General features: G+C 48.9%; 1 protein-coding gene across 1 annotated transcript; it reads right to left on the reverse strand.

Annotated features, from left to right (window-relative positions):
- Window positions 1-9,058: 9,058 nt before the first annotated feature.
- Window positions 9,059-13,699, reverse strand: LOC118080905 (zinc finger protein 501). Its single transcript, XM_035106924.2, has 2 exons — window positions 13,229-13,699; window positions 9,059-11,198 (listed from the first exon to the last, which is right to left on the reverse strand). The coding sequence occupies exon 2, from the start codon at window positions 11,133-11,135 to the stop codon at window positions 10,113-10,115; it is 1,023 nt and encodes a 340-aa protein (XP_034962815.1). The 5' UTR covers window positions 11,136-11,198; window positions 13,229-13,699; the 3' UTR covers window positions 9,059-10,112.
- Window positions 13,700-20,608: the final 6,909 nt, after the last annotated feature.

A 20,608-nucleotide genomic window follows, 5' to 3' on the forward strand; every position in this document is an offset into this window, starting at 1 on the left:
CAGCTTCATTGGTGTTCACAAGATCTAGTGTTATGAGAGGGGCAGAAAAACTTTCCTCTATCCGCTTTTCTGCACGCCTGGCATAATATTATAAACTTCTCCCAGATAGATTGTTGTCATTCATAGTCTACATTTGCATGTCCTTGTTTTCTTTTTACATAATGGGTGGGGGGTGGGGTGGGGGGTGTAGGGCCGGATTTAGGTTTGATGAGGCCCTAAGCTACTGAAGGTAATAGGACCCGTTATATGTCCAGCTGTCCTTTGTCAACAACAAATCGTTGCTTTTTTGTGTGTTGAATATATGCTACAGGGGTGCCTCACAAGACGAAATTAATTTGTTCCACGAGTTGTTTTGTATTGCGAAAATTTCGTCTTGCGGTTTTCCAATGTAAACAAATCAAAACAAAAAAAATGCCCCCCAAAATCGCCTTGCGAAGCACGGCCGTAGAAAAATTCATCTTGCGAGTCAACAAAAAGATCGCAAAACGCTTTCGTCTTGCGAGTTTTTCGTTGCGCGAGGCATTCGTCTTGCGAGGTACCACTGTATATGGTAATTTATGGCTCTAATAGGTACAGTGGTACCTCTGGTTCAGAACTTAATTCGTTCCGGAGGTCCGCTCTTAACCTGAAACTGTTCTTAACCTGAAGACCACTTTAGCTAATGGGGCCTCCTGCTGCCGCCACGCTGCCAGAGCACAGTTTCTGTTCTCATCCTGAAGCAGCGCTGTCTGTGCTCGCTGTGACTTGAAGGAGTGTGGGCGGGCGCTGCCCCACAATGCTCTGTCGGCAAACCTTCTGTCGGGGTGGCAGCTAGGGCTCCCTGGACTGCAGTGCCGCTCCGACCGTGCAGACAGAGGCGGAGCACAGCGGGCAGCGTCCCTGCCTGTCACGCTGCGCCCTTCAGCTGCCCGCTGTGCCTGGCCCTGCCTGGCGGAGTGCGAGGGGCGCCGGAAGGATCATTGCACCATGGCGCCCGATACACTTAAGGCGCCCCTGGCTCCCGCAACAGGGATTCTGTTTCCGTTCAGATTCTGCAGGCATTCAACTCCAAACGCTACCAGTATGGAATCTCTCAGCACCCTGGACAAAAAAACAGATCTTGAAAAACAAAGAGGTGAGTTGTGCATGCAAGCTGGAAGCTAGAGGCTGCAGGCTGGGCAGCTGAGAGACAGAGCAATGCCTGATTTTGACTGTGACTATGGGAGAATCAAGACCCTCTTGGGGTGGTAATGCTGTGAGCCCCTCCATCGTAGGCTCAGATTGTATATATGTGTAAATAAACCATGAATCATTTAGGCACTGCACTCTTCACTCTCCCTCATTCCAAGGAAACAAAACACTGGCTAAGCGCCTGGAACCCCTGGAATTCTGCACCGCTCAGAGATCGGGGTATCATGCAACAGTACTTTGGGGGACACCATGACTGTTTAAAGTGGTATAACATTGCTTTAAATGTATAGTCCAGGTGGGCTCCAGCTTTTGCTCAGAGCCAATCCATTGAAATTAATGAGCATGACTAAATTAGGTCTTATCGATTTCAACAGCTCTACTCTGAGTAAAACCTAGTCGACTACTACAGATTATCTCCTGATATTATGGGGTGGAGCTAAGACTCCACTCTTGAGCTTCTTCTTGTGGTCACCTTCATTTTCATTTATGGATGTGTGGTTAACTTGTTGTTTTTGAGTCTGCAAACGTGAAGTTAACAAAGCCTGTTCAGCAAACTTGTATGGCGAACGCCCAGTTAATCAGTTCAGCATTCAAGTCATTAGGTTAATTAAACAAAACAGGATAATTGGGAAAGGGGCTGTAGCTATGAATATTGGGGGTGGAAGACAGTGTATAACTCGATGGCAGAACAAATGATGCCGCGCTTTAAAAATTAGAGGGTGTTCTACCAGGGTGTCAGAAATTACAGGGTGCCCCTTCTGGGAACAGTGATGGCAATTAAAGCATCTTCTGAGAGTCTGCACTAGAGGATAGAAAACAATCCCCAGGCTACAGCATTTCCTGCAAGATAATAACGAGCCATCTGCCGACACCACAAGCATCGCAAGGACGGCCTTGTGTCAGCTTCTCTTCCCCGTAACTCCACGATCCTGTATCCACAACACAGCAGCGGGGAAAAGTATTTCTTTGGAGGCCACTATTGATGGTGCGTCAGCCACAACTGGGTGGTCCTGAAAGGAGAGACACCAAAGGGAAGTAACCCCTTTGGGTTTCTCCTGTTATGAGAATTATAAGGTCTAAGATATAAAATAAACGTACCAAGCAAAACACATACACATATAAACCACATGTCTGAAACAGTACAGGGAAAAGTCTGAAACAATGCAGGAAAAAGCGTTCCGGTTTCCAAACATTTTTCGGAAGCCAAACGTCCGACGTGGCTTCCGCTCGAGCACATTAAGCTCCTGCAGCCAATCGGAAGCCACGCCTTGGTTGTTGAACATTTTGGAAGCTGAACGGGTTTCTGGAATAGATTACGTTTGGCAACCGAGGTTTGACTGTATACTTATTTTCTGTTAGTATGCTCTTCACCACTTTGGGGGACTTTGGACCTAAAAGCAATATATAAATAAACCACAACAGCAATATGGTTATCATCTGAACAAACACAGGCTGCAGACACTGTCTTTTTTTTTCTTGATCTGCTTATCCTGAATTTTGTATTCTGCAGGGACGGGGACTATCCAGGCCTGCAGTTGTCGTTAGGCTCCAAATCCCCAGCCATAAGAGGACCATAAGATCCCCATCTCTGCTGTGTGCCAAAATCCTTCATTCAGCCAATAATGCTGCAGATCTCACGAGTTACACATGCTTTTGTGGAAAGAGCAATCTCCACTGAATTCAGACTTTAGCCACATCTTCATTTCTGCGTTCACAGAGACCATTAAATGAGGAAAAATTTGAGTGACTCTACCTGATCCCTAGTCACTTTCCTGCCCCTGTTTTATTATTACCGGTATTATTATAACTGGATCAAAGGCATAGGTACATTTCTTTTACTAGGGCAGTTTCTCTCGGAATATGCACACTTTCCTGTTACACAGAATTCTTCAGCACCCAGAGCAACAGGTAAAGGTGGTTCACCCCATTGTTAATTTTTTTTGGGGGGGGGATAGATAGTGTTCATGCTTAAGCCTGGTGGGAAGCTCTGCCATTCTTATCTGAAGCTGCATTTGCAGATACCCCAAGAACCATCTGCACATGCTCAGAGGCACACATTTTTCCTTCGCATCTTGCCGGACTGAACACTGGTATAGAAAGTTAAGTTGGAGAGCATTGAAACGTGAGCTAGATTAAGCCCCAGATTCCACATCTGCTTGGCCTGCAGAATTATTATTATTATTATTATTATTATTATTACTAATACTAATACTAATACTAATACTACTATTACCCCGCCCATCTGGCTGGGTTTCCCCAGCCACTCTGGGCGGCTTCCAGCAAAATATTAAAATACAATAATTCATCAAATATTAAAAGCTTCCCTAAACAGGGCTGCCTTCAGATGTCTTCTAAAAGTCAGATAGTTGAATCCCAGGTTCAAACACCAATGGCATTATCAGGTAGAGGTGTAATAAACCAGTCAATGTAAAAATAAAATAAAAAAATAAAGATAAATAACTTCGTATAATAAGACCATCTCTGGTCTACGCTGGTGGAAAGAGTTGTGCATGGTGCTGTCGGGTGGGGGAGAAATGGTTTTTCCCAACCGTGTGACCACTAGAGGTCTCTGGTTATTGATGATGGGAGGGAAAAGTGGGGAGACCACACTCTATGTCCCTTTCTCTCTCTCCTTTTCCCTTGACCAGGATATCAAGAATTGAACTTCCTGGGTCAAGAAGTCCCCCACCCTTCTATGTCCGCTTCAAGAAGTGGCTTCTGCTGGACAGATCCCGAGGTGGGTGTGAGGAGGGGAAGGAGGGAATCCTCATTTGTTGCAAAACTAGGGTTTCTCTCAAATGTGCTCTAAACTGTGCAGGAAAGGCTGTAAGGGATCTGGGGTTAAGCAAGCGAATGAATCTCAGGGCGCTTCTCTTCCATCACACAGCTGTTTGCCCTGCATGCTGAAATGGTCCTGGGGCTCAGAGTCTCCCCATCGGCCGTTGCAGGTTGGGGAACAGCAGAAGAAGTGGCTGAGATAGCAAATGATAAAGGGGAAAAAGGAGATAAGAAGAGCAACACTGGATCAGGCCAGTGGCTTGTCTAGTCCAGCATCCTGCTCCCCTCAGTGTCCAACCAGATTCCGGAGGGGATCCTGCAAGCAGGACCCAAGCGCAAGAGAACTCTCTCCTGGTGCAGCGATAAAGCCACTAGTGCATTTGCAACGCTAAGCAGGGTCTGGTATGGTTTCAAACTGGATGGGAGAACGCATGTTGAGATTCCTGCATTGCCAGACGTTGGGCTAGATGATGCTCAGGGTCCCTTCCCATTTTACAATTCCATGATTCCTGCGATATCCAGCCACTGGAATTCAGAGCTATGCTTTTGGATTAATGTAGCCATCAACGCAGGTGGCGCTGTGGGTTAAACCACAGAGCCTAGGGCTTGCTGATAAGAAGGTTGGCGGTTCGAATCCCCGCAATGGGGTGAGCTCCCGTTGTTCAGTCCCTGCTCCTGCCAACCTGGCAGTTCGAAAGCATGTCAAAGTGCAAGTACCGGTAGATAAATAGGTACCACTGCAGCAGGAAGGTAAACGGCGTTTCCGTGTGCTGCTCTGGTTCGCCAGAAGTGGCTTAGTCATGCTGGCCACGTGACCAGGAAGCTGTACATCGGCTCCCTTGCCAGTAAAGCGAGATGAGTGCCGCAACTCCAGAGTCGTTCCATTCAAACACCAAACTATGTCCCTGGAGAAATGGGGGGGGGCATACCTTTACCGCTTGGATCCGGTGCTTAGTGGCAGAGCTAGGCAGATGCTCCTGCCCACCTGGGGTGAGGAGTCCACTAGGACGTTCCCCAGAGAAAACACTTAGCACTTAGCAGCAATGAACTCTCCACTCACTAGCTGGTGAAGGTTCAGTTCTGCTCTCTGAAGGGGTCTGCTTTGCCAGTGTGTTCCCCGCAGAAACATGCTGGCCGAGCATCACCCAGCAAGATTTAACTCTGTCCCACGCTCATCACCTAATGTTCCTTGGAAACATCAGCAGATCAACCAGTGGGTTTGGCTTGGGGGAAATAGCCTCATGAGCCAGATTTGACCCCATCTTGGCCCATGGGCCAGAGTTCCCTCGCCCCTATTCTGCATGGTTTAATACAGATGTTTTGTACTGGTGGGAAGCACTGAATATACTCCAGCGAGCTTCATCTCTTGTGGCATAATGACGTCCCTAAGGAGTTCCACAAACACAAGAGACATCCAGGAAGTACTCGTTTAAATAAACGTTATTCTGCAAAACACAGGTTTGATCACCCTATCCGGTGATCTGCTGCATCTTTCCATTTTGGAGACTCTTCACTTTTTGTTCATTTGTTTCAATTTGAAAAAGAAAAAAGATGTTTGTAGCCCCTTTTAAATGGTGTTTAACTGGAAGCTTCCTCAACGAGACAAGCAGTAATGAATTCTACACTTTGTGTGTACATGAGAGCATTCTGGTAACCAGAGATTGTACCATGTATATGGCCAACAAGTTGATTACGAAAGGCAGTGTGGGGTAACTGTTAGTGTGTCATACTAGGACCTGGGAGACTGGGGTTCAAATCCCCACTCTGCCATGAAGCTCTCTGGGTAACCTTGGACCAGTCACTGCCTCTCAGCCTAGCCTACCTCACAGGGTTGTTGTGAGGATAGTGGGGAGAAGGAGAACTGGGTCCACCGCCTTGAGCTCCTTGGCAGAAAGGTGGAATAGAAATTCAATGAACAATGACATGAATATGACCCTGCTGGTGGCAGAGGGACCAAGGGACAACTTACATTTCCGAGGCCCTAGAATCATAGAGTTGGAAGAGACCACAAGGGCCATCCAGTCCAACCCCCTGCCAAGCAGGAAACACCATCAAAGCATTCTTGACATATGCCTGTCAAGCCTCTGCTTAAAGACCTCCAAAGAAGGAGACTCCACCACACTCCTTGGCAGCAAATTCCACTGCCGAACAGCTCTTACTGTCAGGAAGTTCTTCCTAATGTTGAGGTGGAATCTTCTTTCTTGTAGTTTGAATCCATTGCTCCGTGTCCGCTTCTCTGGAGCAGCAGAAAACAACCTTTCTCCCTCCTCTATATGACATCCTTTTATATATTTGAACATGGCTATCATATCACCCCTTAACCTTCTCCTCTCCAGGCTAAACATTTCAATATGCTCCAGTGGAGAACTGGCCAGGCAAAACAGTAATGGGATAATGGGATAAGATAGGGTAGGAAGCCGGAAACACTCCTGGAGGGGAGATCCAGCGGTGGTATCTGCATTTGCTTTGCAGACTCTTTAAAAAATGATGATGATGAAAGTTTGTGCTCCAATAATGGAGGTAAAAATAAATAAGGAGATGCCAGATCCCAAGGGGACAACAGATATTCTAATCACAATCATCTGGTTTTATTTTTTATTTATTTATTGGGGTCACTCTGATGTTTGCCCAGGAAATCTTAATAATAAAGCAGTTCTCGCTTGGGAAGGTGTGCAGCCTGAACCTTACAGAGGGAGAATCTACTGGCCAGACCATCATCTCTATTCCAGGCGAATTCCCATACTCATGAAACTTTGCACAAGGAAGGGTGTTTTTTTTATTTAAAAAAAACCACCTATTTCCTACCCCCTCACCCACTCCCCGTTAGCTCACCTTATTGCTGTGGGGCATCTTCTGTTGCTATAGCTGAGGAACACGGTGCTATTTCCACAATAGCAAATGCTCTGCAAAGACCGGATTAGAAGGAACAAACTTTCCTCAGCAGTTTGATGGTGGCCCAACAAATACAGCACAAAACTCAAATTTTATCCTCTTTCGGTTCCACTCCAATGTGTCCCCCCCCCAAAAAAAACAAAAAAAAAAACCATGCAGCCATTTCTTCTCAATTCCTTTTGTTCCTGCTCAGGTGGCAAGTGGGGAAGGGGGCTTTTTCGGCCTGAGGGTGGCATTCCCTCAGGAGGCCAGTGTGGTGTAGTGGTTAAGAGCGGTAGACTCGTAATCTGGGGAACCGGGTTCGCTCCTCCGCTCCTCCACATGCAGCTGCTGGGTGACCTTGGGCTAGTCCCACTTCTCTGAAGTCTCTCAGCCCCATTCACCTCACAGAGTGTTTGTTGGGGGGGGGAGGGAAAGGAGAATGTTAGCCGCTTTGAGACTCCTTCAGGTGGTGATAAAGCGGGATATCAAATCCAAACTCTTCTTTTTCTTCCTCCACGGGCCATCTCCGCAGAGGCAGGAGCAGAGGAAAGAGTGGGTGGGGAAGTAAATGTTTAACAGGCCGCATTTCAGCCATGCAAACAGCAGTTTTATACACTTACACACCCCAGCACATCTCTCCCTGCCCCCTCTATCCACATAAGAGCGAAACAGGGCCAAGCCTACAGTAGGCAGACGGAGGCAGCTGCCTCAGGCAGTAGATATTGGAAGGCAAGGGCACCAGCTCTGGCGTGTGCCACACCCTGTGTCTGCCCCACCCGCAAGGTAGCCCTCAGGCCGAGGCGCTGAGGGACTTCCCCTGCAGGCAAAGACAAGGCTCTGACAGATTGAGCAGACGAGACCAAGAGTGGGCCCAACGGTCAGGAAGGCGGTTTCTTCACATGCTGTAAAAGGAAGTGAGGGGCAGACGGGGCTCATCAACCCGAGAAGGTAGCCCTTCTAGGAGAAGGAAAACTCTGATCCTAAACCTCTTGTGAAGGTAGCCCTTCTAGGAGAAGGAAAACTCTGATCCTAAACCTCTTGTGGGACATCTTCAGAAGAAGAAAAGGCTAAGGAGTAAACCCTAAACAAATCTAGAGCGGAGACACTGGATGGCGCCTACTTTCCAGCCACTCCTGCAGCCAGGGGCGGAGGAAGGGGAGTGCGGTGGGGGCGGGCCACCCCGGGTGTCACCACTGAGGGGGGGTGACGAAATGCCAGGTGGCACTCACCGCAGGGCCTGCAGCGCGCCCGAGCCACGCGTCTCTCCTGGGAGTGACGCGGTGGCTTGGGTGCCTGGAGGCTCTGCGCTGCCCCAAACGGTCTTCCCGCTGCCTCCCCCCCAGCTGTAGGGTGGCTGAGTGGGAGGAGGCAGGCAGAATCCTTGGAGGCCCCGTGGAGCATCCTGCCCCGTCAGGCCCTGCCCCCGCGAGCAGCTGGCCCCACCCCTGGGCACAGGGAACACACGCCACCCCAGCATAGCTGCCAAGTACCCCGTTTCCCCGGGAAACCCCCGTGTTTTCTTACCGTTTTCCACAGGTGTCCCGAATGGCAAAATACCCCGCATTCCGCCCAGATTACGGAGCTCCTGCCGGCGGCCATGTGTAGAAGCGACTTCCAATGCCGCTGTGCCCATTTCCAAAATGTCCACAGTGCCAGAAGTCGCTTCTATGCATATCCGGAAGTGCATAGAAGCGACGTCCGGTGCCGCGGCGCTGCTGATCCCGGATTTTTCAATCCGGAACTTGGCACCTATGCGCCCCAGGTGCCCGATCGGCTTGCTCCACCGCTGCCTGCAGCCAAGCTATTGCCCAACATATTGCTCTGCTTTCCTTTGGAGCACATCAGCGAGGACAAGAGATTGGGAGTCTTGTTGTCTGGGCAGCCCAGGGCCTCCAGACACACTGCTCAGGCTTGTGCCTCCAGGCAGCCACTTTGGTGCTGCTAAGACAGCTGTTTGACTTCACCCCCCGGAGGTGGACTCCATTGCCTCTCGAGACAGATGGAGGCCAACAACTCAAAGCCACTTAAGCATTAAAGCAGCAATGTTAACCCACACTTTGCACAGAGTAAGTCCCATTGAGTTCTATTGGGGTGGGGGAAAGACACATGTAAGAGGGCATTGTAAGTGAACCGCTTTGCAGAAATTCTTCATCTACTTCCTACGCTCTTAATAAGCTCACCAACAAGATGCTGCCTGTTCAGGACTGTAACACTGGTTATAAATATGAAAACCACATGCATCATGACTTCTTTATTACATTGCAATAATATTGCTATTAACTGAGTTTTTTATATTAAAAAAAACCTATAACCTGCACATCTTGGTTGATATTAAATAAAAAAGGGTACTTAAAGAAAGGACCCGATAGCAGGTGGCCCTTTGCAAAAGAGAAGTATGAAAGAAAAGCCCTTATGAATGAGCTCCAATCACATCCACCAAATTACTTGAGACAGATTTTTGAGTTGGGAGAGCTGGGGGTTGAAGTTCGCTCTTGGTGCTCTTGTGGAATGTCAGGGATCAGCTTGGCAGGCCAGGGTGGGTCTAGTGATCCGCCTCGAACCACTGCAGGAACAAGTGAAGGCGATATCAAAAAACAGGGAAGTGTTGATGTTGCGAGGTCACAGTTGGGGTGCAGCCGGCCTAGAGATCCCCCCCAAAAAAATTTTGTCTGCGTTAAACGACCATAGCTGCCAAGTACCCCGTTTTCCCCGGGAAACCCCCGTATTTTCTTACCGTTTCCCGCTGGTCTCCCGAATGGATTTATATCCCGTAAATCCCCCGGAAAGCAGCTCCTGCCGGCAGTCATGTTTCTGGTGCCGCTCTGCCCATGTATGGGCACCGGAAATCGGGTGGTGCTGGCATCGGAAGTCGCTTCTACGCATGTCCGGAAGTGCGTAGAAGCGACTTCCGGTGCCGCTCTGCCCATTTCCAAAATGGCCGCAGCGCCAGAAGTTGCTTCTACGCATGTCTGGAAAGGCATAGAAGCGACTTCTGGCACCACTCTGCCCATTTCCAAAACATAGAAGCGACTTCTGGCACCGCTCTGCCCATTTCCAAAATGGCCGCAGTGCCAGAAGTTGCTTCTACACATGTCTGGAAGTGCATAGAAGCGACTTCTGGCACCGCTCTGCCCATTTCCAAAATGGCCGCAGTGCCAGAAGTTGCTTCTATGCATGTCCGGAAATCGCACAGAAGTGACTTCCGGTGCCGCGCCGCTGCTGGTCCTGGATTTTTCAATCCGGAACTTGGCAGCTATGTAAACGACACGCAGGCATAGTTAGAGTCACCGTCAGTACATTTGGTTAGGGTAAGGCCACAGGGGCAGGAAAGAGACGGGGTTCTCTCCGGCGTGAATCCGCTGGTGCCTCTTGTGGTGAGAGCTGCGACTGAAGCTTTTCCCGCAGTATGTGCAGGTGTAGGGCTTCTCGCCCGTGTGGATGCGGTTGTGTTGGGTGAGGGTGGACTTGTCGGTGAAGCTCTTCCCGCAGTCGGAGCAGGTGTAGGGCTTCTCGCCCGTGTGGATCCTCTTGTGGCGGATCAGGTTGGAGCTGACGTTGAAGCACTTCCCGCAATGGTTGCACTCAAAGGGCTTCTCCCCGGTGTGGATGCGCATGTGCTTGACCAGGTCCGACGTCTGGTTGAAGCTCTGCCAGCACTCGGCGCATGTGTGGGGGATTTCAAAGGGGGAGTTCTGCTTCCTCGAGGCCCTGGCCTTCTTGGCTTTGCCGGGAGGCGAGGCCTTGTTGGCGGGGGAGCCCTCCGGGTGGCTGCATTTGCCCGGCTTCTTGCCCGGCGGGCTCTTCAGGTGGCGCTTGTGGTGGGAGCTGCGGCTGAACGTCTTCCCGCAGTCGATGCACTGGTAGGGCTTCTCCCCGGTGTGCGTCCGGACGTGCTGGACCAAGGTCGACTTGTCGGTGAAGCTTTTCCCGCACTCGGAGCACAGGTACGGCTTCTCGCCCGTGTGGATCCTCTGGTGCCGGCTCAGGTTGGAGCTGACGCTGAACATCTTCCCGCAGTCCAGGCACCTGTAGGGCTTCTCCCCCGTGTGGATCCTCTGGTGGTTGATCAGGTCCGAGCTCTGCGCAAAGGTCTGCCCGCACTCGGTGCAGATGTTGGGGTTCTCTCCGGAGCAGGTCCTCTGCGGGGCAGCGAGGCCTTTGCGCTTCCTCGCCTTTTTATCAGGGGGGCCAGCCCCCTTTCCCTCCAACAGGAGGCGGCTCTGCTCCTGGTCATCCGACGGCCGCCGACCCTTCGGCCGCCTATTCTGACCTGAGGTCTGAGGTGTTTTCCCTTTTGATCTTTTGGGAGGCATCTCACTTAGGTTTCACTGGAACGAAACAGTGTCCTCCTAGAGCCCGCCTTGTCGTTCCATCACCTGTTCAGATAAAGAGAGAGAGAGAGAGAGCTGTTCACATGTTACTTATGGCTCGCATCAGGGATGGAGAACCTGCTGCCCTCTAGATGTTCTGGGACCCCCAGACTTTATGGAACTCACCGAAATGACTGGGAGACTACGTGACCAGAAGGAAGAGACGGTGGAAGAAGATTGGGGGCGGAAATAAAATATATTTGAAAAAATATTGCAATATTTAGAAAAGTATTTCCTTCGTGGAGATTTTATAGGCTATAAGCATTAAAATAAGATTTTGAAGTAGTGTTAGCAATCGTAGAATTTAAATATTTGGTTAATAGAATATGGAATATTTAAATTAAGATTTGGTTTTTAAATGATGGAGAATAAACCGCTAAAAATGTACTGTATTATAATGAAAGTCAGAAAGCAGGGAATGAGGGAAGTCATTTGAGATGTGAAAGAAAATAAGATTTATATAAGAAATATTTTTTAATGAATTTTTTAAAAAAATTATTAGTTTGTTTGTACTATTTTGTTCATTTTTTGTTTGTTAGAAATGTTATTTGTTTGTTGTAGTTTCTTATAAAATGAATACCGTAAATTAAAAGAAAAGGAAAAAAAGATGTTCTGGCACCCCATCTCCCAGCAGCCAGCAGTTATCAATGGTGTTAGGAACAATGGGAGTTATAGGGACAGAGCTAGTTAAAATGTATAGAAACTTATTCATGTATGCTACTACAGCGGCAAGAATGTTACTCGCCCAAAAATGGAAAGAAGCAGAAGTCCCAGCAAAAGGAAGAATGGATACGAAAACCTATGGAATATGCAGAAATGGCGAAACTTACCGGAAGCCTAAGAAATCAAGATAACATTTATATATTTTTTTGCAAAAGAATGGAAATGGTTTATTGAATATTTTCTGATAAATTATAAACAGATAAAAACATTGGTAGGATTATTGTAATAACCTGCCGTTCCATAAGAGTATATATTTAAAGAAGATGAATAAATGAGTGGATTAAGTTAATTTGGATGTGCAGAAGCTATTAAAAAACAAATTTAAGGAACCGCAGAAAGAGGGGGAAGGAAGTCAAGATTTGAAATGTCAAAATGATTGTAAAATTAGTGAAATGTATAAAATTAGTGAAATCTACCGGTATAAACTTGAAAAGTGTAATTAAATAAATGAAAACAAAAACAAAAAAAGGAATGATGAGAGCTGAGGTCCCACAACATCTAATGGGCCACAGGTTGCTCACATCTGCACCTTAAAACAGTCTGTCTTTTCTCGAGCTTTAGCCAAGCCTTTCCCACTTTGACCTTACTGGACATTTATAGGAAGGTTACCCCTTTTATTTAAATGAGCACACCAAAAAAAAAAAATCCAGCTCCTGTACATTCTGTGGTTGCATGTCAGGGAGAAATCCAATGGGCACAATTTTCTGCCACATAGTAGGAAACTATCTTATTCCATTGGTCCATTCTAGCTCCGTATTGTCTACTCTGACTGGCAGGCGGCTCTCCAGAGTCTCCCAGTCTTTCCCAGCCCTACCTGGGGATTGAAGCTGGGGCCATCTGCATGCAAGTATATGCTCTGAGGTATGGCATTCATCTGCTTTGACACCTGCCCTTCACAGGAACTGTAAAAGACAGAGGGGCTTTGAAAGGGAAAAAATAAAACTGGTGGCAGCGATCAACCAACTCTTCCCCCTCCTTAAGACCCCAGGCCATCTGGTCCAAGCCACTGCCAGGGCTGCCACTTCTGTGCAGGTTACCCAGGCCCGGAAGAGGCTCCTGCCTTGTTTTGGATATTTCATGCCTCTTTAACAGCCCCGCAGAAGATGCACCAGCTGCTCCCGCGTGCCGGGAAAGCTGCACCTGACGGAATTCTGCCCTCCGTGCAACTCTTAAAGGCACAGCGACCCTCTATGGGCCTGAAGGAGACGCTGCGCCTCGGGAGGGACAGAGCAGAGAGGTGCCTTTCTCTCTGCATTCTGCACACTGTTGCGAATGAGGCGCAGCCCAGACGGGGAGAGAGAAGCCGCGCTTACTCTGACAGCCTCCACGAAAGGACAGAGGGACGTTAACCGGTCGAAAGGGACTAGGCGTGGCTTTCGCTTTCTGGGATGTCTTTTCGCTTTCTCCCGTCCTGATGTGGGCGGGCCCCTTTTGCAGGCGCCGTCAGCGGATCGGTGCCTGGAGCTCGCGGAAGGAAACCTCCGGGGGAGAGCCCTGCAGAGGCAGCGATCCTCCAGCCATCGATCCCGCAGGGGGCTGGGGTGGAAGAAGGCAGGCGATCGGGGCTGCGCCTTGTTCCTTGGCCCGGGCATCCAGGAGCGCAGCGGCGCCTCGGCGCAGCGCAGGTGCGGCGGCGAGATCAAGGCTTCTCCTCCTCCTCCTCCTCCCCTGCGCGCGCGATCGCTTCCATCCGAAGCGGAGGCGTAGCTCGGGTTTGGGGGTCGCCGTGTGGCGGAGGAGTGGTGACAGGAAGCAGCATAATCGCCTAACCTGGGAAGCCCCACCTCAAAAGCGAGAGTGGAGAAAGCAAGGAAGGAGAGCGGGACGGCGGGCGTCTGCAATAGCGAGAGCCATCTGGTGGCCGTAGCTGTGGATACCTCGCCCCATTCATTCAGCTGCTGCGGGCGCGCCGCGACGTCTGAAGCGCGTTCCCCGCGTCTCCTCAAGAGCCCTGGGAACTATAGTACTGGGAATTGTAGTGTAAACAGTTTTTTTTGTGGGGAGATGGGATTTGAACGTATGGCGTGTGTATGCAGCCGCAGATGCTTCCAAACAGTGCCCGCACACAGTCCAGTTTCTGGGTCCCCAAACTAAGGTCCGGGGGCCGGATGTGGCCCAATCGCATTCTAAATCCGGCCCGCGGATGGTCCGGGAATCAGCATGTTTTTACATGAGTAGATTTTTAAAATGCATCTCTGGGTTATTTGTGGGGCCTGCCTGGTGTTTTTACATGAGTAGAATGTGTCCTTTTATTTAAAATGCATCTGTGTTATTTGTGGGGCATAGGAATTCATTCATATATATTTTTCAAAATATAGTCCGGCCCCCCACAAGGTCTGAGGGACAGTGGACCGGCCCCCTGCTGAAAAAGTTTGCTGACCCCCTGCCCAAGAAAGTACAGTGGTGCAATCCGTACCTGAGCGTTTCCCTCTCTTGAAGAGGCAGTTCTGTTGCAGGTGTCTTCAGTGCTTTCAGACAGGCCCATCCTAGCCATAGAGGCTAGTGGCGCGGAGAACCACGGCGCCGGGCGCTGGAAGGGCGCTAAGTGAGCGCAGGGTTCTGGCGATCTGGCCAGGACTGCGCTCCACGAGCTGAGAGGCTGCACCGCGTCTCTCTCCTTCTCCGAGGACTCCGCGCTGCGCCTCCTTCTCGTTTCCCCAGCACAGCGCCCAAGCAGCTCTTGCTGGTCCCGCGGTGCACGCGCTGGTGGCGAAGCTTGACTGAGCGGAACCCAGCGCTGGAGAAACGAGGAGGCGCAGCGCGGAGTCCTCGGAGGTGGCCTCCCGCTGCTGCCGCGGTCCGCTTGGCACTCCCGGGTCCTTGGAGGGGCTCTGGAGGGGGGCGCTGGAGGGACCTTAGTGCCAGGGCGCTGGATGAGCTTAAGATGGCCCTGCTTTCAGACCCACCAAACATGCATTTGGGGACCCCTCTCTTAATCTTTCGTTGTATGTTTTGCATGCTGGGTAGTGCTCCTGTTGCAAACCAACTTGGATAAGGCCACCGCGACCCACTAGCAGGTCCTAACCCAGCAGTTGAAGACTACATGATACCAGGACTGCTGAGCTAGACCCGCTTCCCTAAGGAAATGCGGCTTGCACCCTGACCTAACCCCAAGTATTTGTTTGGTCGTGGGTTACCCAGATTTTCTCGCTCAGAAATTCATGGCTGCCTTGAGAGATGCTGGTTGTTCCAGCTATGGGCACTCAACCACCTCCCCCACCTCCACTGTGTGTGGCTTCTCCTCCACTGCCCCAGGAGGAAACTACTGAGGAAATAGATACAGTGATACCTCAGTTTACAAACACAATTGGTTCTGGAAGTCCGTACTTAACCTGAAGCGTACTTAACCTGAAGTGAACTTTCCCATTGAAAGTAATGGAAAGTGGATTAATCCGTTCCAGACAGGTCCGTAGCTCAGTTGATTAGAGCAGTGGTTCCCAGCAGGTGGTCCGCGGACCCCCAGGGGTCTGCGATCTATGCCAGAGGGGTCCGCAAGATGCTATTAGAATAAAAAATATATTAAATATATTTCATATGATAACAGATTTTTTGTTTTGGCCGCTTCCTGCATGAGCAGAGTCTAGCGCAGAGTCTGTTTTGCAAAGAGGCAGCGCGCACATTCTACTAACGCTCACCTCCCCAAGATGCTTTGCGCGCGTTGGCTTCATTTGTGCGCTACTGCGCAGGTACCCTGTCTTCTCCATTCCCCTCCCTCCTCCCTGGCGCGCGGTGCCTCTTTGCAAAACAGTAGTGTTTGTAAACAAAGCAAGCATTTTCTTCCATGTGTTTCATGAAAAGCAAATATAGGAATCGGCTCGACATGCGGTCGGATTTCAGAGTGAAAGTTTCAAGTTTGGAACCTAATATTTCAGAAATAATGGACTCAAAGGGCAGATTTAACTCATCTCATTAAGAACTGAAAATTAAAACTAACTGTATACTGATGGAGTACTCTGTTGTAACTAAAAAACGTATAAATATAAAATATAAAAAGATTCTTAATTTGGCTCTCACTTTTTAATTTTAGGATTAGGAATTAATGGGGGTCCTTGTCACAATAGCGGCTCGATGAGGGGTCCCCGAGAAAATTTTGTTGGGAACCCCTGGATTAGAGCATGGTGCTGATAACACCAAGGTCGCAGGTTCAATCCCTGCGTTGCATTGGGTTGGACTAGATGATCCTTCCCTTCCAACTCTACAATTCTATGATTTCGTGAAGGAAGCAACTGCAGCATTTTCTTTTGACCCAGGAAGCTCAAATCTTTGAGAAGCCGTTAAGGAGAGAGAAAGAGAGAGTGAAGCCCTCCCTCAGCAATAGCCAAGGCCCTCTGGTGGCAAATAAGGAATTATTCTCTCCCCTCCCTTTTTTGCGACCACCTCCCCCAAAGTAAATTCAACCTGGGGGGGGAAACAACAGAAGCAGAATCTTAGCAGAGCTCTGGATGGAGCCAGGAAATGCTGGGTATTTGTGGCAGAGGCTAGAAGCTACAGCAGCTTAACAGGCCAAACCAAGAGACAAGGCGGCCCTAATGATGAGGCCTGGTTTACAACACAGCAACATCAAGCACGGCCTGTGTGTTTTAAGGCCGTTTCAGGGATCCACATGCTTCTTATCACATTTAAACAGGGTCACTGGTTTTGTTTGGACAATTTTAGCATGCAGGGGCCTGAATGCTGAGAATACGCTATGCTGGAGCTGCAGCCATATGCGACGATGAGAACGCAGGGAGGACGGGTTTTTTATTTCATTTGTTTATTTTTAAAAAAAACATGTCGGCGTTTGCATTGAAAGCAGGCCTGAGCTGTGAACTGTAAGGAGCTGCCCTGTTATACAAACTCAGGCTGCATACAGGTGAAACTCGGAAAATTAGAATACCGTCGAAAAGTGCATTTATTTCAATGATGCAACTTAAAAGGTGAAACCAATATATGAGATAGATGCACGACATGCAAAGCAAGATATGTCGAGCCTTTATTTGTTGTAATTGTAATTATTTGCCGTTAGGCGGGTCAATTATGAATGGAATGTAGTAATTAACGAAATGTAATAGCGATCTTTATTTTTGTTTATTTTTGTATTATTGTAACTATTTGTTTTATTACTGTGGAATTTCCAAAAGAAAGCATTTGTAAAGTAAAATAAAAATAAAAAACAGTAAGTTGCTTTACTGAAATAAATGCACTTTTCGATGATATTCTAATTTTCCGAGTTTCACCCGTACATTTAAAGCATGTCACCCCACCCCAAAAATATTAATGGGGACTATGGTTTGTTAAGGGTCCTGAGAATTGCAGCTCCTTGAGGTGTGAACTATCACTCCTAGGTTTCGTGAGGTGTCTGTGTGCTTTAAATACATGGGGTGTGTACACACAACCACTGTCCGGCTCAAAATAAATACCATCCACCTGGATTCCATCCTCAGACACTGGCCCTCTCCTCTAGTCCTGTTTACTTTCCTGGCCCTCCGAAGATTAGCAGAGGTAACATTAACAGATTAAGTGGATGTTTGTGCGTTCCACAGAAGCCCTGGATTGGCCACTGTGAGATACAGGATTCTGGCTGAGGTGAACCTTTGGCCTGACCCAGCAATGATTTCCTTAAGTCCTTAAGATATTCTGACTAGACCAAAACTTTAATAAGGAATGGGGGGAATTTATAGTTTATCTTAAAAGCCATTGTAAACAGTTAAAATCGTTAGTGGGGTTGGAATAACACTTGTAGTGTAGCGATGAGCTTTGGACATAACGGAGATATTAAAAAGTTGGATTACTGTATTATAAAAGATGCGGAAGGAAAGGATTAACAATAAGACCCCCACAAAGGAGAAGAGGGAAGTCCAGGAGTTTCTTTGGAATCTCGCTTATATGTATATATTATGTTGTTATGCGAATGTAAATTCTAATCTGGAAAATCAAATTTGTTTATAAAAATAAAATAAAATAAGTAAGATATTCTGGTAAAATGGGGGGGGGGGCTTAAATCCTTGCGTTGATAGGACACGTTAGCTAGATACCACCCAAACGTAGCAACTTTGTCAGTTCATTAGAAATGTGCTTGATTTGAAAATCATCTCAAAACATGCGAAAAATCCCATACGTCACAGTTCTTTGATAAGCTAGAGTTTTGTTGACACACTTTAGCTCTATAGCAGGGGTTCCCAACAAAATTTTCTCGAGGACCCCTCATCGAGCCGCTATTGTGACAAGGACCCCCATTAATTCCTAATCCTAAAATTAAAAAGTGAGAGCCAAATTAAGAGTCTTTTTATATTTTATATTTATACGTTTTTTACAGTTCTTCCTCTTCATCTGTAGGCCTTTGTCGTTTTAACGAACCACTTTTTAACCAACGGTCCATTTTTAACTACGTGAACTGTAGCTTCCGCGAAAAACAACGCTTTGTTTAAAAACACTACTGTTTTGCAAAGAGGCAGCGCGCGCCAGGGAGGAGGGAGGGGAATGGAGAAGACAGGGTACCTGCGCAGTAGCGCACAAATGAAGCCGACGCGCGCAAAGCATCTTGGGGAGGTGAGCGTTAGTAGAATGCGTGTGCTGCCTCTTTGCAAAACAGTAGTGTTTGTAAAGCGCCACCTAACGGCATACAGCAGAACTACTGCCTCTATCTAATTCTAGTTTTGCGCTAGACTCTGCTCATGCAGGAAGCGGCCAAAACAAAAAATCTGTTATCATACGAAATATATTTAATATATTTTTTATTCTAATAGCATCTTGCGGACCCCTCTGGCATAGCTCGCGGACCCCTGGGGGTCCCCGGACCACCTGTTGGGAACCACTGCTCTATAGGGAACCTGCGGCCTCCATGCATTGCTGGATTTTTACCCCCCCCCCCATCATCACTGACCATTGGCCGTGCCGGATATAGGGCTGATAGGATTTGAAGTCCCAACATCTGGAGGGCCACAGGTTCCCCCACCCCACCCCTGGCTCTACAGTACATGGCCAAACCTGACAGATTCTGGCTCACCTAACTCAGGTACCTGGAGTGCCAGACCTCTTTGCTCAAGACTGAAACAGCAACCCTTGGGAAAGCTTGCAGAACTTATTATGACCCACACAGCCCGCCGGCCAGCTCCCCAAGCACTCGGCAGGCCACACTACACAGCTGTTGACATGCAGGACACAAGCTGCTCCCATCTGCGGGAACAGGAGCTTGTTCCAGCCAAACACTAGCCACCTCTTGTAAAGGGTTGCATGCACAAAGGCCAACCCGTTTGCTATTTCAGGGGACCCAAGATTAATTTTTTGACTGCATATGAGCTGCACAACACACAGGAAGGAGCAATTATACAGATGCAGACATGTGCACAAACCATTATGTCTTTGAGATGTCGGTCCTTCTGACAACAGAGGCATTGGGTGCTGAAGCCTATCTTGTTAAGGGTCTTGGCAGGAAAGCGATTGGTATACCTTGAAGGAGCGTCTCCACCGCCATCATTCAGCCCAGACACTGAGGTCCAGCTCCGAGGGCCTTCTGGCGGTTCCCTCACTGCGAGAAGCAAAGTTACAGGGAACCAGGCAGAGGGCCTTCTCGGTGGTGGCCCACCCTCCCATCAGATGTCAAGGAAATAAACAACTGTCTGACTGTTAGAAGACATCTGAAGGCAGCCCTGTTTAGGGAAGTTTTTAATGGTTGATGTTCTATCGTGGTTTTAATATTCTGCTGGGAGCCACCCAGAGTGGCTGGGGTATAAATAATAAATTATTGTTATAATTCAGGCTATGTACACATAACTCTCTTATTTCCATTTAGCTTCTATTATCATGGATGGCACCCTCATGGGGAAAGGCAAACAAGACATGCTCCTGCAAAAAGTTATTGAGATATGTTTCTACTTGATATTGTCCAGCCTATGCTTTGTTTACAGAAGCGCCGCCTCACACGTTGTATGAAAACATAGCCCCAAACGCTCATGCAAAAAAAAAAAATCCTGTCTCATCATCACGGTGGAGATCAGGGCCGCCTTAACCATATCTGACACCCTGGTGCCAAGATCCCTCCGACGCCCCCCGTGAGTGAGGCAGGCAGGAGGGGCGCGCGAGGAGCTGAGAGGCGCGGAGGAGGCAGCCCCAGGCTCCCGCTCCCCGCACGAAGCTCCGGAAGCGTGCGGGGAGCGCGAGCCTGGGGCCGCCGTGCTGCGCCTCTCAGCTGTTCAGGCGGCCCCAGGCCAGCGCTCCCCGCGCGCCTCTGGAGAGCTGCCTGAAGCCGCTCAACAGCAGAGGCGCGCGGAGGCAGACACCAGCATTCGGCGCCCCTTCCGCGCCCCTGATGGTCAGGCACCCTGGCGCCTTGCACCACCCGGCCTAGGGACGGCCCTGGTGGAGATATCTACCTAGGCAGAACTGTTGGCTTGCAAGTGTGGAGGTGTTGCTATAATGCAGGCGTGTGGAAGCTCTGGCCCATCAGACGCAGCTGAACGACAAGCGCCATCAGCCTCAGCAAGCGTGGGATGATGGGAGTTGTAGTCCAGCAACATCTGGAGGACCGCAGGTTCCCCACACTAGATGTAGCAGATGAGGCCACCAGAACACCCTGTTTTCTTGCTTTGTCCTGCTGCTATAGCCATCAGGGCTTCCACCATACCCCAAAGCAGACAGGGAAAGGGAGCAAACAGGAGGACCTAGCAAGAAAGGAAAGCTGGGAGGCCAATCTCCAATCTCCCGCTGCAGCAAAA

Source organism: Zootoca vivipara, chromosome 2 (genome assembly GCF_963506605.1).
Source record: "Zootoca vivipara chromosome 2, rZooViv1.1, whole genome shotgun sequence".
NCBI classification, from domain to species: Eukaryota; Metazoa; Chordata; class Lepidosauria; order Squamata; family Lacertidae; genus Zootoca; species Zootoca vivipara.

Coding starts and splice junctions, on each gene's coding strand:
- LOC118080905 (XM_035106924.2), bottom strand. CDS start 11,135: ATGCCTCCCAAAAGATCAAAAGGGAAAACACCTCAGACCTCAGGTCAG.